The sequence below is a fragment of the Tasmannia lanceolata genome, unplaced genomic scaffold (assembly GCF_043159265.1).
Source record: "Tasmannia lanceolata isolate RefF3 unplaced genomic scaffold, GAP_Taslan_0.1 ptg000003l, whole genome shotgun sequence".
Lineage (NCBI taxonomy): Eukaryota > Viridiplantae > Streptophyta > Magnoliopsida > Canellales > Winteraceae > Tasmannia > Tasmannia lanceolata.
In genome coordinates, this window is record NW_027518680.1 from 55682883 (window position 1) to 55701696 (window position 18814).

At 39.3% G+C, this 18814-nt stretch overlaps 2 protein-coding genes across 3 annotated transcripts in view; one reads left to right on the forward strand and one right to left on the reverse strand.

Annotated features, from left to right (window-relative positions):
- The first annotated feature begins 850 nt into the window (after positions 1–850).
- The window catches only part of LOC143856155 (uncharacterized), a 34654-nt gene continuing 16690 nt past the window's right edge, over positions 851–18814 (forward strand). Inside the window, exons 1-2 of one of the 2 annotated variants that reach the window (XM_077366263.1) lie at positions 851–978; positions 16725–18795. In XM_077366263.1, coding sequence (XP_077222378.1) covers positions 16978–18795 — 1818 coding nt within the window. In that variant the 5' untranslated portion in view covers positions 851–978; positions 16725–16977. Of the gene's footprint in view, positions 979–1106; positions 1216–16724; positions 18796–18814 lie in introns of those variants that run through there. The other variant, XM_077366256.1, reaches the window with a different exon arrangement.
- On the reverse strand, positions 1995–2720 carry LOC143869951 (uncharacterized). The gene has a single exon (XM_077376490.1). The coding sequence runs from the start codon at positions 2718–2720 to the stop codon at positions 1995–1997; it is 726 nt and encodes a 241-aa protein (XP_077232605.1).

Genomic DNA, 18814 nt, shown 5'->3' on the forward strand with positions numbered 1-18814 from the left:
ATGGTCAGGATCTCGAATATGTCCATGGATCCTAATAGTGTGTCTAGAGCATGGTTTTAAATTTCGGTTTCGGGTATCATTTTGGTCTTTGGCCGAAACCGAAATTTCGGCCGAAATCCGCTAATTAAAAAATATTATTTAAATATTTACCAAAGTTCGGCTGAAATTTCAGAATATATCTATTTTTTAAAAGAGAAAACGGTTCCTACACATATGTGTAGATAAGTTATCTACACACTAGCTTAAAATACAGTGGGGGCCCACATTGTTTGGGTGATCCAAACCATTCATTTTAAAGGCCCTCACATAGATAGGGTGTCTACATAGATAGTTATCTACACACTAGCTTAAATCAGATCCATAGGATCATCCCAACCCTACGATTTGTGGAGGTAAAATGGATGTCTTTAAACCTTCACAAATTAGTCCATTTTTTGCCTCCACAGTTCGAATGGTTAGGATGATCCTATGGATTTGATTGTTTATGGACACCCTATCTATGTGAGGGCCTTAAAATGAATGGTTTGGATCACCCAAATAATGTGGCCCCCACTGTATTTTAAGCTAGTGTGTAGATAACTTATCTACACATATGTGTAGGAGCCGTTTTCTCTTTTTAAAAATCAATTTTACAAAATTTGGGCTGAAATTCCGAAATTTCGTACCGAATTTTGATAAAACCTGGGATTTCGGGTTACACCAAATTTCGGTTTCGGTCTCGCCCCAAAATCCGGCCGAAATTTAAAACAATGGTCTAGATCTTCTTTGTTTCAGTTCGGATTCGGATGGTCCATCGGACTCTCAAGGTACATTAACACCTCACAGTCTAAGAGGATAATGGAAAAATATCGAGAAAATCGAGAAAGCTAAAAATTTTCCTCGAGGAAACGGAAAGAAATTTCAAGAAAACCACCTCCGTACAAAGAAAGGCGAGAATTTAGAGAGAGAGAGAGAGGGAAAGAAATGTTTTTCTCGCTGGTTAGTTCCCCTCTTCCTTCTCCTATCAATTTGTTTTTTTTAAATTTCTCGCACGAAAATCTGACCGTATCGTACACGCGCGAATACTCCTTTTCAACCTTTTTTATTTCGACTCAACAACTATGTATGTCAGTGTTGTTTTCATTTCATTTATAGGGTTTATTTTCCAAAACGTGCTTTCGTTTCGAAATTTTGTGTTTAATTCCGGAGTTCGAAGGGTTTTTGCTGGAAATTAGGGTTTGGAAATCGATTCTCTCTCTCTCTCTCTCTCTCTCTCTCTCTCTCTCTCTCTCTCTCTCTTTTCTTGGGTGAGAAAATATGCGGTTTTTCCTTATTATGTCTGTTTTTTTTTTAATTGTATGTAGTCCAATAACATGAATCAAATGCTTAGAATAGCTGATTTTGTTCGAATGAATTAATTTTTGTTTTTTGAGTCATAGATTTGGGTTTATTATGTGTTTGATCATCTGGGTATTTCTTCTCTAGCTTTTCTATGTTATGGGTGTGAACCCATATGCAAGCAATCTTTAGAAATCTATATGCTTTATTGGAATTAGCAAGCAAATTTAATTCAAGTTCAGTCACCTTGCAGAACCCTGTAATTTGACTCACTTGGGTTTGGTGGTAGTAGAAAGATATAGAGAAGTAAGGGGAAAAATTATGTAGTTTGTGTGGACAGTTTTATTTTTTATTTATTGAAGGAGCTAAGGTTGAACTTAGATTGTAGTTTATGTATGAGCAAATTGCACCTGATTTGCAAGTGGATTGTACCACAAACTGACCCTCAGTGAAGGTATTAGATGATGTTGTGTAAAGGTAGCCTTTTTTTTTTTTGAGAAAGGCATATTTAGGAAATCTTTGCATTTTTTGTGGTCTTTGGTTTGTTATATTGGAGCGTTGATATGACAGCCTGCACGGTAGCGTCGCCGTGTATTTGTTATTTATCTTTGTGTTCTTAGTATACTTTTTTTTGAGACGGTAAAAGTAGAATATATTAAAAGGCGAACCGAGCTGGTTCAAAGCAAAATACAGAAAGAGAGAGAGAAAGAAAATACAAAATCAAGGAGGGAGATAATCAACCGCTCCAAGCTAGGCCTAAATACACCACTCCTTGCTAGGGAGTCAGCCTCTGAATTAGCTGATCTCCTCACATGCCTAAAGGTTATAGACGATAGAAGAACTAAATCATCTAATTCCTCAAAGAAAGATAAAAAACGCCACGGAGGAGAGGCCGCACTCAGAAGCCAGAGAATAATATTAGATGAGTCCCCTTCCACTATCACTTTATCTAACACAGACAGATCCAAAGACTTGATCCCACAATGAACTGCTCTCACTTCCGCTTCATTCGAGTCCGCCACTCCAATGGGACCAGAGAAAGCCCATAGAACATCCCCCTCGGAATCTCTGCATAAACCCCCAATCCCTGCATCGCCAGGATTGCCAAGAGAGGATCCATCGAAATTCAGCTTTATCATTCCCTCAGGAGGAGGGAGCCAGGGTTGAATAATTTTGACTTTGCTAATCCCCTCCTTGCAAATAGTCTGCCAGCCTTCCCAAAGATCATACGCTAAGACGAAATGAAACAGAGGAAGGCTTCTAGCCCAAGAAATAACCGCTGAAATGATCTTGATAAATATCCAGAAAGATGATTTTGCCACTCCTTCAAATACTCGGGAATTTCTTTCCTTCCAAATGAACCACCATGGAACCACCATGAAGCCACCATACACATCTTCCATAGCGACTTACCCTTTCTTTTCCAGGGGCACCATTCCCAACTTTTAATGAAATCAGATAAGGTGTTAGGGAGAGCCCAAGATACCCCAAAGCGAGATAGAATAAAACCCCATAAATCTCGAGCAAACTTACAGTGAATGAAAAGATGATCAATGGATTCGCCATCCGAAAAACATAAAGGGCAATGGTTGACCAAAATCATCCCTCTCTTCCGCAGAAAATCTATTCTCTGGATACGACCACAGCATACTGCCCATGCAAAAAAAGAAACCCTTGGCGGGCAAGAAAACTTCCAGATCGAAGCATAAGGAGCCTCTACTTCGCTACATACCAAATGATGATAAAAAGATTTAACAGAGAAAAATCCGGATGTACACCAAAACCATACACGGGAATCAACCCCACTCCTCTTAATATAACACCCTTCAATCAAGGCCATCAATTCAAGGACTGAATTCAACTCTCTATCAAAAAAGTTTCGCCTGAACTGCGGCTTCCAGACCACTACCGAGTTCACCATTTCAAAACAATCCGCCACCCATCCCGCCTTTTGAGAAGACACTAAATACAGATCAGGGAATAGTGCCCTGAGAGGAACTACCGAACACCATGGATCTGACCAGGAAGGGATTCTATCCCCAACATAAACTTTAAAGCGAATACCTTTGGAGAATGGAACCTCAACCTTCAAAATATCCCGCCAAACAGTTAAACCTTTGAACTTAAAATTATCCGCAGTACACCAATTCCCCTCCCTCAACCCATATTTGCTCCCTAATACTTTTACCCATAAGGCAGAGGGTTCTGAGCCAAACCGCCACAACCACTTTCCCAACAAAGCCGTGTTAAAGCCTCTTATTCTCCGAATCCCTAACCCTCCATTTTTCAGAGGGAGGCACACAGAACTCCATTAACCAAGGGAATTCCACCAGAGGAAAGAGAGCCACCCCACAAAAACCTCCTTTGAATCTGTTCAATTCTAATAACTACACTCACAGGGCATTTGAACAAGATAGAAAATAAATCGGAATGTTTGATAAAACTGCTTTGATGAGAACTAACCGCCCACCTTTAGAAATCAAATTACGTTTCCAGGAGTCTAGACGCCTCTCAATTCTATGGATAATTGGATTCCAAAATAGTTTATTCGGTCTTCCCACCCCCAAAGGAAGACCAAGATAAGAAGCAGGCGAAGACTTCAAAGAGCACCCCAGAATCCTTGCAAAAACAGAAGCTTCGGAAGAAGGAACATTTATAACATATAACCTTGACTTTGAAAAATTAGATCTTTGGCCCGAGACCATCTCATAACACCTTAAGACAGCTTTAAGATTCAATATCTGAGAAAACACTGGGGCACAGAATAGCAACGTATCATCTGCGAATTGAATGAGCGAAACCTCCACTTTATTACTCCCGATTAAGAACCCTTCAAAAAGACTCAGCTCGCTACCTTTTCTCAAAAGCCGGCTAAGAGACTCCGCAACAATCACAAAGAGAAATGGGGATAGAGGATCCCCTTGCCTCAACCTCCTAGATGATTTGAAAAAACCTTTGGAGGAGCCATTAATGAGAACTGAGAACCAAGCAGAAGATACACAAGATCTAATCCAACCTCTCCACGGAGAACCAAAACCCATTTTTCCGGGACTATAGTCTAGAGACTCCCACTCAACCTGATCGTAAGCCTTTTCCATATCAAGTTTACACAAGACTCCTCCTTGACCGCTTCGCCTGTAGGCATCAATAGCTTCGTTTGCAATGAGAGAACAATTCAGAATTTGTCTTTTATTAACAAAAGCGCTTTGACTATCTGATATTATTGAGGGAAGAACTAATTTGAGGCGATCCGCCAAAACTTTCGCCAATACTTTATATAAACAACCGACTAAGCTCATCGGACGAAATTCCGACACCTTTGAAGCCCCCTCTACCTTTGGTATTAGGGTAATGAAGGTTGCCCCAGTACCTTTGTCTAAAGCAAGCCCTTCAAAAAATTCTTGAAAAAAACTCATCAGATCCGATTTAACAACTTCCCAACAGACTTGGAAAAAAGCCAGACAGAATCCGTCCGGACCAGGAGCTGCCTTTAGCCAAGGAGAATAAACCTTTCTTTACTTCCTCCTCAGTAAAAGGGACTTCCAAGTTTGCAGCTTCCCCCAAACTTAAACTGTCAAACTCCACCTCTTGCGGGATAGGGCGAAGGATACCATCAGAAGAATACAGAGCCTTGAAAAAGCTAAGAATTTCTGCTGTAATCACCTCCTTGTTAGAAACTCTCTCCTTTGCCAAAACCAGAGATTCAATTCTGTTCCTTCTCCTATGAGCACTAGCCATAGCATGGAAATAGGCACTATTTTTATCGCCCTCTACAATCCACTTAACTCTAGATTTTTGACGCCAAGTTATTTCTTCCTGAAGCAGCAAACTATTATGTTCTTGGCTGACCCTTCCCAACTCCTCACAATCCTCTTTCGAAGCCAAACCACACTCCCCCAGAGCATTTAATTCTAACATACGATTCTCCAGCCATCGCTTACGCCCGTGATCTAGCAACTTTCTCTCCTTGACCCAAGCTTTCAATTTTGCCTTAACATATCTCAGTTTGTTACCAATAACTATGTCAGCTGGACCTACCAAATGACAAGAAGACCACCATCCCCCTAATCTCTCCTCCATCTGGGGAGACTCCAACCAAGCAATCTCAAATTTAAAAGGAGATGGACCCCACGATTCCATAGGATCTAATAGAATGGGACAATGATCAGACACCAAATGAGGAAGCGCTTCTGAAAAACCTCTGGAACGAGTTCCAACCACTTCCCAGAAATCAAGAATCTGTCCAGCCTGTTCTTAGTATACTTCTGCTGCTTTGTTTTATGTGATTTTTTTAAGTTCCACTTGCTTAGATAAGTACTTAAGGGGTTTTACTATTTCATTCGAATTGTTGTTGTCATGATTTTTCTTTTTCATGTTTTGCTTGAGGAGATATATTTTAAGCCAACCATGTGTTTGGGGCATTGAAGATCTTCAAAGATGTTGGTGGAGCTATGTTAGTTTTGTTATGTCATTCTTGTGAAGATATATTTTAATCCAACCATGTGTTTGGGGCATAGATGATCTCTAAAATTGTTATTGGAAGAACTACCTAATCCATTAAGGTGGACCTGTCTGGTCCAAATGACCCGAGGGAGGAAGAACATGGGAGTTCAAGAGTCAAGACCCAATAAATTGAAAGGAGGGTTAGTTGGCGTTAGAGACATGATTTGAATAGGATTCTCGGAGGCGTTCGTGTTTGTGCTAGTATGCATATGGTCTAGGCAATTCATTTCAAATTTTGGAGAGACTAGGTGATTGGTTATTACGCATTGTGGTTATGTCAACTGTTGAACTAGGGTTTTTATGTAAGTATGTGGTTTGTGGAGTCTTTTATATTTCTCGAAGTGGGAGTTTTTATGTAAGTACACGGATTTGGGAGGCTTCAATGTAATTATTCAATAGTTGGTTTGTTGAAAGGAGTGGGTGGGTGGGTGGGTGAGGAAGCATCAGGAGATAATGATTTCTTGGGGGTTTCTTTCGAAGATGTTGTAACAATGCCAAGATATCTAGTGAAAAGTTCAAGAATAGAAGAAATTCAGTGATGTGCGTTTGAGAGTTTGGGTGGGTGACAAAAACTCAATGAGAGAAGGGGATTTTATTGTCATGCTTGGCTAGATGAGAAGGTGTTGATAATTGGAAGCGTTCATTAATTTGAAACCCCTTGGAGAAACTTGATGGCCTTTCTGTTCGTTAGCATTGAACCAGAAAGGGAAGCAAAAGGAAGAAGACCCAAACACGAGAATGAACAGTCTCAAGAAAACAACAACTTTAAAAAACACTGTCATGAAAACTAGACTTAATTATGGGAATGAAATATAACTTCTTTATGTTTTCCAACTTGACTTGAAATCATGTTAAAAAAATTTGAGAAATTAAACTGCGTGAAACTCCATAATTGATGTGCTATTTGATGCCTTACAAACGAAGGGACACAAGATGCCAATGTAGAAAAGACTTCAACAAAGAACTAGGACATGAAGGCAACACATCCTGGGAGGCAGGAAGTAGGCAGAGATCACTCATTGTAGGCCTCTAGCAAGGAGTTTCCCCATTCGTAGATCCTTCACGAGAACACCCGAAAGAGTCAAAATAAAGTAGATTTTCATTCAAAAATTCAATATTAAATTGAACTAGAGGTGAATTGAGAGATCAATATTAATTTCTTTTGAATCCTAGGAAGTAGGAACTAGTTTGCCATTAAAAATCCCAAAAAAAAAAAAAAAAACTTGAACGAGTTACACATCAGGAATGTGGAGAAGAAACAAATTCTGGATCAACATGGGTAATGAGAAAAAAAATGCCATCACCCATGATGATCTTGCAAGATCTGGAGTAATGAACAAGGGAGGAAAGAATTCCCGATTCATCGGAAAATATGATGTGTTGCATTCGTGTCAACTGCCTAAGATGCTTCAAATGGTGTGTAAGAGAAAGATCACCCAACGGATAAGCAAGGGTTTTCTACAGCTACTGAATAATTGGTATTGAAGCGATAATAACTTCTACTATGTGATTGTGTGTCCCACAAATCTTGAAGGTAACAATACGTTGAGGACCACAAACACGATAGGGAGCAAGGACGCCTAGAACACGAGGATTGAACTATGGAGCATATTGCGAGCAAGGTGGGTTGTCGAGTAACCCTCTTTTGTGTAGAGCTTGCCCAGGGTGAGGGCAATAGGCCACATGTCAAGGTCTTGCGTGTGGGAAGACGTGGTTCTAGTGGTGTTGAGGATGTGTATGATGACCCCCACTTGAACATTACTTCTTTTATGCCCTTTAGTCATTAGCCAACACTGTGAAGAGCCTCAGAAGCGTCAACCGATGAGGACTGCAGAGTAAGAGGCTTGGATTTGGATCCACAAGCCAAGCAGAGTCAATTATACTAAAGTAGAAGAAATTGAATTTAATGGATTTAGGAAACCCTGAATGGGTTAAATAGGTTTTCTAAACATCATACGATCATCATTAATACCTTTGAGGGCCTAACACACTTTATTCTTCTCATCAAGATGTTGGACAACAAGAAGCTGGTCATGGAGGCACTTAAGGTTTTGCAAGTACTCCTGGACGGACAAGGATCATTTCTTTTAATTGTGTAATTCCATCCTTAATTGCATTAATTGAGTTTCATATTGTTGTTCATAATTCATACCAATAGTGGAGGGCCTTCTAGAGATCCCAAGAGGATGAAATATTGAGCACTTGTGCTTGTACGTTAGAATTGAGTATAAATAATCCACAATAATGTTGATTTGCCTACTAGTTATCCTCCACTCTCTAAATTTCTCTAAACTCACCTCCTCTAGCTATGATGCCATCGACATAAACCAACAATATCTCTATAGTAGGAAAAAGTCATTTCCTCTCTCTACTCAACTCAACTCAACTCAACAAAGCCTTTGTCCAAAACTAGTTGGGTTCGGCTAAATGAATCCTTTAGAAAAATTTCATGAAGAAGGTGAAAGGAATCTACCTGGCTGTAATCCTGGTTCTAGTTGGGTTCTACTACGTGGATCATTTTCTTCCATTCTATCCTATCCAAGGTCATGTTCTCTGTTATGTTCTTAGCTATCAAGTCTTTCCTCACTGTTTCTACCCAAGTTGTTTTCGGTCTGCCCTTACCTCTTTTTACTCCATCAACTTGGCACAAGTCGCCTCTTCTCACTGGAGTATCCAAAGGCCTACGTTGGATATGTCCAAACCATCTTAAGCGGTGCTCTCTCCTCTTCTCCTCAATTGGTGCCACCCCCACCTTTTTACGAATGTCTTCATTTTTAATTCTATCTAACCTTGTGTGGCCGCACATCCATCTAAGCATTCGCATCTCCGCTACACTCATCTTATGTATCTACTTCTTGGTGGCCCAACATTCTGAGCCGTACAGCATGGCTGGCATCACAGCTGTCTTATAAAACTTTCCCTTCAACTTGGTAGGGATTTTACAGTCGCACAAAACTCCTGAGGCAAGCTTCCACTTCAACCAACCTGCTCTTATTCTATGGTTAACATCCTCTTCAATCTCTCCTTCCTTATGTAGAATTGAACCAAGATAGCGAAAGATATCCCTCTTAGGTACCTCCTGTCCAGTCATATTTACTACATCCTTGTCCCGCCTCCGTACATTACTAAAGTTGCACTCCATCATCTCCTCTCTCTATGATGCAATATTGCAATCAACATAAACCAACACGGGAAACACTATGTACTTTTTGCTATACTTTTCTGATTGGATTCCGATGAAAACCTCAAAAAAATAAATAAAAATAAAATAAAAAATTACACTGTCCAATGAACTTTCTAAAAAATTATTTTTCTCTGTATGGGTATGTGGACTAAATTCTCAGTGATAATGGCTAAATTGTGGTTAATTTGGTAACATTTTTGATGTATTGATTCCCCTTCTAAATGCTACTATGTGATAGACATTAATGTAAGCTGACTAGATCTGCAACCTTTTTAATGTTACGCATCATATGTGTGTGTGTGTGTGTGTGTTCACTATTTTTACCATCGTATGTTGAGGATAATCTCTGCTGGAGGTTTTCATTCCTTCCTCAGTATTTGCTTACTCTTTTACTCTGCCTTTGAAACTCTTCCATCACAGATTTAACTTTGAAACTCTTTCATCATGGACTCCCTTACAATTATAGCGTGTTTTGACTTTTATCCACGTTTTTATCAATATGACTACCGCTTTGTTTTTAATGAACACAGCTACCCCAACTTTATATTTATAGGATGTTTTGAGTTTTTTCCATGTTTTTTTTATCAATACGACTTTTGTTTTGAAAATCTTACGATTTACGATACAAATCTTATTATTCGAATCAAATCTTATGGATTTTGATTTGAATCCTATGATCGAATCTTAATTTGTATGAATCATATGATTTATTAATCTTACAAATTATGATTCAAATCAAATCTTATGGATTTCCTTTTGAATACCGTGATTGAATTTTAATTAGTATGAATCTCGTGATTTCATATTCGATCATGTCAGAAATGAGATTAGGGTTAGAAGAGAGGAAGAAGAAGAGGAGTGAAGGATGGAGAGTCTCCACTAGGGAGCTCCTCATGAATATGATGTATATATAGGCTCAAACTAGGGCAACAACATACAATGACTACAATACCCCTAACTAATACAAGTAATGTCTAAACTAGCCTAATACATTATTCAACACTCCCCCTCAAGCTGGAGTGTATATACCATGAAGCTCCGCTTGCTACAAAGAACTACTTCAACAACTAAAAAAGTACAAGAAGCTCATGCACATCCAGCTTGGTATAACACTCATCCTCAAGCTGGTGTGGTACATACATAATGAAAAACATAAACAAAAAAACAAAGGCCACCATGAACAGCATCGAGATCAATGTCCATCAAAAGAGTAGCTCCCCTGAAGTAGCACAACAACGAGAGCGATCAAATAGGGCCCCCCTTGAATGAGAGCATGGCGAACATATCCGCATATCGAGGGCAATGGAGGCGCCATGGCAAGAATAGCTACAATCCAGCAAGCAAAAGGGGTACACCAAAGGTGCGCACAACGAACATTGGCGAAGCAGCACAACGTCAAGTGAAGAGGATAGCAATTGATGGGGAAACCATCGAAGACAAGGTCGACGGAGAAACCGTTGCCTGAAGAGAAGGGGTAGAGAGAAAGAGGATAACCAACCAATGATGGGGAAACCATCATCTGGAGACTAGGTCTACGGCATGAACATCGTCACCTGCAAAGATAAGAAGATAGGAAGAGGATAACCAACCAGCGATGGGGAAACATCGTCTGGTGACAACGTCGACGACATGAACATCGTCACCTGAAGATAAGAAGAGGAAGATAACCAACCAACGATGGGGACATCATCGCCTGGAGACAAGGTCGGCGGCATGAACATCGTCGCCTGAAAAGAGCCGACCAACGATGGAGAAACCATCGCCCGGAAAGGAGAGGTCGACGGGAAAAGACAGTCGCCTATAAGAGAGCCGACCAACGATGGATATGGAAGCCATCGCTCGGAAAAGGAGGAAGAAGATAACATGAAGGGATAAGGCATAAAGCCGAACAACACGAAGAGACATGAAAAACAAGACATGAAAACAAGACAACACTCCCTCAAGAAGACAAAGACAACACTAACAACACTCCCCCTCAAGAAAGGACAACAAAGTGGACAACACTCCTAAGAAAAGACATAAAGAACTACATGAAAACACTCCCCCTCAAGTTGAAGGTCAAAGCAACGAAAAGAATACAAACAAGGCACTACACCGCTTTCGGACATTTGATCAAACACTTGGTGTGCGTCGTAGAGAAGAAGACAAAGGAAAGATGACAAACAAGGCACCACACCTCTCTTAGACATTTTATCAAATACTTGGTGCGCGCCTTGAAGAACTACATAAAAGACATAGAAGGTAATAGAAAGAAAGAGATGATAAGAAGACGACAACAAGACAAGCACAAGAGAACAACAAGAAACAATACAAGACAACACTGCCCCTCAAGTTGAGGCCAAAGGCCTTCAACTTGAAACAAAAAGAACACTTTCAAGGCACAAAACCCTTTTGAGACATTGCATCAAACACTTGGGGTGCACCTTGAGGATGAGATGAGAAAGACAAAGGCCATAGGCCAAAAAAGCTATAGAGAAGAGAAAATAAAGTGGAGTGGAGGAGAACCCAAAATGGGTTTACACAAGTAATACAAACATGATATTTGTTTTGTTTTGAGATATACGATAGAGGGAAAATGGGTTAAAAACGAAATACGTTTGACGAAATGAAAGAGAAAGAGTGAGATTCTTAGGGTATAGAAATGATTTTTTTTTATTTGGGTACTGTAGCGGGTTACTGTAGTTGGTTACTGTAGCAGGGAATGGAGGGGTTAGGGGAAAGGGAAGAGGGGCAGTGGGAGGAGGAGGAGAAGGGAAGGACACGAGCGAGGAGAAGTGACTTTTTTTTTTTTTTTTTTGAGATTTTGTGGTCTTGGCAAAAAGAACACGAGCAAGAGAGATTTTCTTAAAAAAAAAAAGGTTTTAAAGACAAGGAAAGAGAGACACTACGAGAGAGATATTTGAGGGAGAAACTATAGAGAGATAAAGAGAGGAAAACGAGATACGAGAGAGATACGAGAGAAATGGATGATGGCATGGAGGGAGATACTCTTCTTCTTTCCTTCTTGAAGGATCAGCCCATTGGCTCTGATACCATGTTAGAAATGAGATTAGGGTTAGAAGAGAGGAAGAAGAAGAGGAGTGAAGGATGGAGAGTCTCCACTAGGGAGCTCCTCATGAATATGATGTATATATAGGCCCAAACTAGGGCAACAACATACAATGACTACAATACCCCTAACTAATACAATTAATGTCTAAACTAACCTAATACATTATTCAACAGATCATAAATCTTACGATTCATATGATTCATGCTATTTATCTTAAGTTTTGTATATTAAAAATAAATAAATAAATAAATAAGAGTTTCTTTTGAAAGACACCCTTTCCCTTTTAGGTGAGAAGGAAGAAGACAGAGGAGAAGTTCACACGAATCCAACCAGTTTGAGCTTGTCAAGTACAATGCATATGCTTGAGGGCATTACTCACAGCGAGGAGGGAGATGACTATAATGAGGACAACATTGATGACTTATCAGTTATTTTTCATTTGATGTTTGAGACTTTGAGAATTGATATGATCTTTTGTCCTTTATTATTTTTAAAATTATTATCCACTATGCATGGGTTTGGATGGTAAATAGATGCTCAACATGTTAAAAGTTTGTTAGCAAATAATTCGTATTATGATATTGACCAACTAATCGTAGTAGTTTTTTTTATTCAAACTAATGAATTTGTATGAAAAATGAATAATTGCCTATTTTATTTTTCTCTAATTTTTATGTTTTTTTAATATTTTTTGATATATATATATATATATATATATATATATATATATAGAGAGAGAGAGAGAGAGAGAGAGAGAGAGAGAGAGAGAGAGAGAGGAAAAGGATGGTGAGCTTGAGCTCCCAAACACATGGGTCCCACATTTTTGTGGTAATCCAAACCATTCATTTACAAGGCCCTATCATAGATAGGGTGTGCACCAAAAATCAGCTCCATAGGATCATCCTAACCCATCCAAAAGTGGGTGGCAAAATGGACAGACACCGTTTGTCCACAAATCTGCCCATTTTTGCCACCCACTTTTGGATGGGTTAGGAGGATCCTATGGAGCTGATTTTTTGTACACACATTATCTATGATAGGCCCTTGCAAATGAATGGTTTGGATCACCACAAAAAATGTGGGACCCATGTGTTTTGGGAGCTCAAGCTCACCATAAGGATGGTGCACTTAAGCTCACCATCCTTTTCCTCATATATATATAACGGTTTCTACACACAAGTGTAGATAAGTTATCTAAACACTAGCTTAAAATACAGTGGCGGCCCACATTGTTTGGGTGATCCAAAGCATTCATTTGATGGGCCCTCACATAGATAGGGTGTGCCCAAAAAATCAGCTTCATAGGATCATCCTAACCCTTCGAACCGTGGAGTAAAAAATGGACAGATTTGTGAAGGGTTGGGACGTCCATTTTACCTCCACAAATCATAGGGTTGGGATGATCCTAAGGAGCTGATTTTTTGTTGACACCCTGTCTATGTGAGGGCCAATCAAATGAATGGTTTGGATCACCCAAACAATATGCCCTCCACTGTATTTTAAGCTAGTGTGTAGATAACTTATCTACACTTGTGTGTAGAAACCGTTTTCTCATATATATATATATATATATATGAGAAAACTGTTGGTGCGCTTAAGCGCACCATTTTTTTGGTGCGCTTAAGTTGTGATAACGCCTCCCATTCGTTTAAATGTTTGGGTCCCGCTGGGTCCCGCTAAAGTGCACCAATGGGAGGCGTTATAACAACTTAAGCGCACCAAAAAAATGGTGCGCTCAACACTTCTCTCTCTCTCTCTCTCTCTCTCTATATATATATATATATATATATATATATATATATATATATATATATATATATGAATCTTACAATTTATGATTTGACCCCTATCATAATTTATGATTTGATTTTAATTTTCAAATACGACGACCACAACTTAACTTATTAACATTTTCAATTTATTACTTGTTATAACCATATCATACCATCATGTAATAAGGTCGGACAATGGGGAAGCTGACAGGCTTGCAGGGAGAGGGGGTTAATAGGGAGTGATTGAAGCTCTTTGATTTTCTTCCGCCTTGATGGCCTTATTCTTTTTGTATTTTTTTTTGTTCGGTTTTTTCTTTTTCTTTTGTGGTCCTGATTCTCAGTCAGGGTCTTGTAGTTTTTTTTCTCTAATAAAATTTTTACTATTAAAAAAACCATATTATTATGTGAAAAATTAAAATTTGAGAGTTGATTAGAATTTAGAGCATTTTGGCAACTCCACGAATCTTTCTTTTTGAGATACTCCTGTCGGATTCCAACAATTGTACCCGTACTAATGCAACATAGGTTTTACACTTTCTTGATTGGATTTTTTTTTAATGGTGGCAATTTTCATTAAAAAAGGAAAGACCGAGGAGGTCAATCCAAAAGAAATACAGAAGCAACAAAGCTTAGCAAAGAAAACTCAAGGGGGAAGAAAGTCAACATCTCGAGGCCCTCCTTGTGGGCACCCGCTCTCGCTAAACTATTCGCCACAGAATTAGCGGATTTCTTGATATGGACAAATGCGATCGAAGAGCCACCCATTATATCCTGTATCTCATCAAAATGCTGAGCAAATCCCCCGGGGGGAAGAATAGAACCTCGAAGCCATCGGATGACATTGAGGGAGTCTCCCTCAACAATCACCCTATCCAAGGAGCCTCGGTCCAACCTTTTTATCCCCCAAAAGGCTACTCGGACCTCCGCCTCACTAACATCTGAGACCCCAATTGGCCTAGCAAAGGCCCAAATAACCTTGCCAGCTGCGTCGGTCCAGTATTACCCATATTAGAACCATCAAAATTAAGCTTGAGGAAACCTTGAGAGGGAGGTACCCAAACTTGCACCATTTCAGGTCGTCGCTCTACACTACAACAAATCTCCCTCCAACTGTTCCAAAGATCAAAAGCAAATACAAACTTAAAGCAGGGAAGAGTTTTCACCGAAGATATATTTAAAGCAATAACTTTCACAAACAAGAAGGAAGAGGATTTAGAAATTCCGTCAAAGACTCTGGCATTCTTTCTTGATTGGATGCTAATAGCATCTTTACCATAGTTGCCAGAAATACCTTGGGTGGGTGGAAATCTCGTTTCCTCGGAAAAGTGTTTCGGAAGCGTTTTCGAAACCTGAAAAATTAAATTTGGAGAAACACTTCCAAAATGCTTGGGAAACGTACACCACGAGTTTGAGGCCTTAAATAATAATAGTAGGGGCTTCTATCGAGGAACGAACCTAGCTGGGGCTTAATGAATGTAGCAACGTCAGCATATGTTTATTGTGGGCTCAGACGTTGATACGCATGCCTACTTCACCGCAGCTACCATGATCATAGCTGTCCCAGAAATGCCTTGGGTGGGTGGAAATCCCGTTTCCTCGGAAACGCGTGGGAAACAATATTTTTTTGAATGGCGATAATTTTATTGATAATCAAGGAGGCCGAGGTTCTCAATATAGAAACAGGAGAGACAACAGAGAAAAGGAGAAGACAAAACACTAAAAAAGAACAGAAGCAGAAACAAGGGTCAAGGAGTCAGAAATCTCTAGTGATTCCTTCCTTGCCAGTCTATTGCCACATCATTTGCAGATCTCCTAACATGACATAAATCAATCGAAGAATCCGTCCAGTCCTTGATCTCATCAAAAAATCGGTCGAATCTCCACAGGTGATGGTGAGATCCTCTAAGCCACCTAATGACATTCATTGAGTCGCATTCGACCATATTATTATCAAGGGCGTGTTTATATATATAAACACGTGGGAAACATATGAAAAACTTATGTGAAACATGTACGTAATGTGTGAGAAACGGATGGAAAATTTGTGTAAATTGTGCGTGAAACATGTGGAAAACGTTTTATTGAAATCACACCAAAAAATCTTGTCAATAAATATGAAAAGGAAAAATAATTGAGTATATATTAATAAAAAGTAGAGTAAGTAAAAAATTAGGCTAAAAATTAAAATATGTAAAGATTAAAGAACATACGCCAATAATCTATGTATGCCTACTATTCCAAAAAAATAAAATAAATCTATGTATGCATATAATTAAAGAAAAATAATGAAAACATTATAAATGCATGTATTTATGTGTAAAAGCTCGTAGAAATTTAAAATTAATAAATTCCAAATCTACAAATCTACAAAAAATACATACTCCATGTTTCCCTTGTCTTTTATGTGTTCCCTTCAACGTTTCTCTATTGCTTTTGAAACGTTTACAATGTATTTTTCTATGACATTTTACAATATGTTTCTTGTACAATTTCCTATCGGTTCCTCGTTCCTCGTTTCTCTTCTATTTTTTCTCCCGCCCCACTTTTGCTTCACGTTTCGCTTTCCAAGTTCATTTCCCAATCTGGTAACTATGATCTTGAGTCTTGACTATGGTAACATCCGTTAAAATATGTAAAACAAAGTGAGTAGTGCGATTACCAAACTATGGTAGTGTGGATAGCACCCCCTTTATTAAATCTTTGGTTTCATAATTCATAGCATTTGCATAAGGAGTATGTTGTTTTGGATGTCTTGGATGCTCATTATTTTTCAGTCATATTCATATCATTATTCTTTTCGTTCTGGTAGTTTTTGTATGTTTTGTCTATTCAGTTCTTGCATAGTATGTTTCTTTCCAATGTGCTATAGTCACTTTTGTTACTTTTTACTTGGCAGGATTGGGAAGTAGGCTACTGACAAGTTATTAGACTATTGATTGCCGACCACGGTAGAGAGATCAACGATTTTGCTTGGAAGTAAATGCCGGAAATGTTATACTGGAAAGTCGGGATTCAATGATAGGTGATGTGGATTCTTATCCAGAAGATACACCTGTGAAGAATGTGACAATAATGCATAATCATCCGTGGTAATCTTTTCGCAGGATAAATTTTATTCTATTGTTAAAAAGAGAAAAAAGGTAAAAGGAATGTCTAGGGGTCAATCTAAGTTGAGAATTCAGTCTGGCAGGAGAAACCTAGAAAGGTTCAAGGACGAAGGGAAATTTGATAATGTAGTAATCATTGATGTTGACAAAGGCAAATCCCATAATGTAGTTATTATCGATGTTCCAGAGTCCTCCCAGCAGAACTATAAAGGTTCCGGGGCTTCAAGAACTAAGAAAAAGTGCCCTCCAAGGGGAACTATTATTATTGATGATAAAGGTGGTGGTAATGATGATAACGATCCTAGAAGCGATGACAGTGGTGATTTAGATAGTGACGCCACCTCAAACAAGAAATTTTGTCCTGCTTCTAGCCAATCACATGTTTCCAAAGATTCAGACAGCGAGGACTGTCAAATATTCAGTCAAGAAAGAAATTTCACTTTCAAACTTTCAAAATGCATGCAAAAGTCCCCTGGAAAAGAACCTTCCAGAAACCGTTTTGGTTTATATGCTGACCTTGAAATTAGTTCATCAGAAAGTGACAGTTCGGATTGCGAGCTTATGGAAGGCTCTTGTGGAAAAATCCGTGAACAATGGGAAGAAGCTGCATTAAGGAAAAAAGTGTTGGAAGACATTCATAATAGTCGATTTGGGGTTGAGGATATGGCTAGTGTATCTGGATCTAATACTGACCCCAAAAATTCTTGTCATGAAACTATTGCATCAAGGAAAATAGTGTTGGAAGACATTTATAGTGGCCGATTTGGGGTAGAGGACCTGGCTAGTGGTTCTGGGTCTAATACTGATCCCCGAAATTCTTGTCACGAAAGTGCTCCCAAAAATGTTGATGTAGAAAATAATAATGGCAGCACATACTCCTGCACACCTGAACAATCTGGCGATGCAAGCAGTGAAAAAGATATCCTTTCTACCTGCACAGCTACACTCAACAAGAATATGGAAGAACCTTTTCTCAATCCTGAAGGCTACAACCCTGTTGGAGATTCAGATCGAACCATTGACCAGGATAGTCATGAAAGAGCTGGCTTTCAGGACAAAGAAGAAAATGTTTCAGAAAAGCCTTCTTTCTGCAAAAATCAATCATACGAAGTGGAATTTGATCATAAATGCGCTGTTTCTCGGGACAGAGAAAATCTTGTTCCAGGAGAACCTTCTTTGTGTGACTCTCAGGCACATAATAATAGAGAAGCTAATCATAACGGAGCTAGTTTTGGGGATAAAGGACAAGTTCCTGGAGAACCACAGGATAATAATGGAAGGGCCTCTTGTGAACACAAACAGGAGCCTGTTCCTCAAGAACCTCCTTGGTGTAACACACACTCACGAAATGACATGGATGTCAATCATGATAGACCTTGTTTTGTAGACAAAGAGGAGCTGTATTGTGAAGAACCTTCATCCTCTGATGCCCAATTTTTGGATGGGGCACAGGACAAAGATGAACCATTTCCTGGAGAGCCGCCTTTGTGCAACACTCAGTCACAATATAGTGGACAAGTTAGTCGTGAAAGTGCTAATTGTCAGGACAAAGATAGAGCAGTTTTCTTTGAACCATCTTCCTGCAACAACAAATCACAGGATGGAACACATGGTTATAGCAGAAGAGATTGTTTACAGGGCAATGAGGAACTTGTTCTTGGAGAGCCTTCTTTATGCGGCACTCAACAACCCGATGAAACACTTGGAAAAGGTGTTACGTTATGTGCTGGAACTACAAATGGTTTGCTTGGGTTTCAGAGCGACCTAATTGGTGGACGAGAGAAGCACAAGGAGACTGATGAGTTTAAACGTGCTTCAGAAGAAGAATGGGCATCCAGGCAGAAACAAATGCAAATTCAGGTTTTGCATATAACTAGGT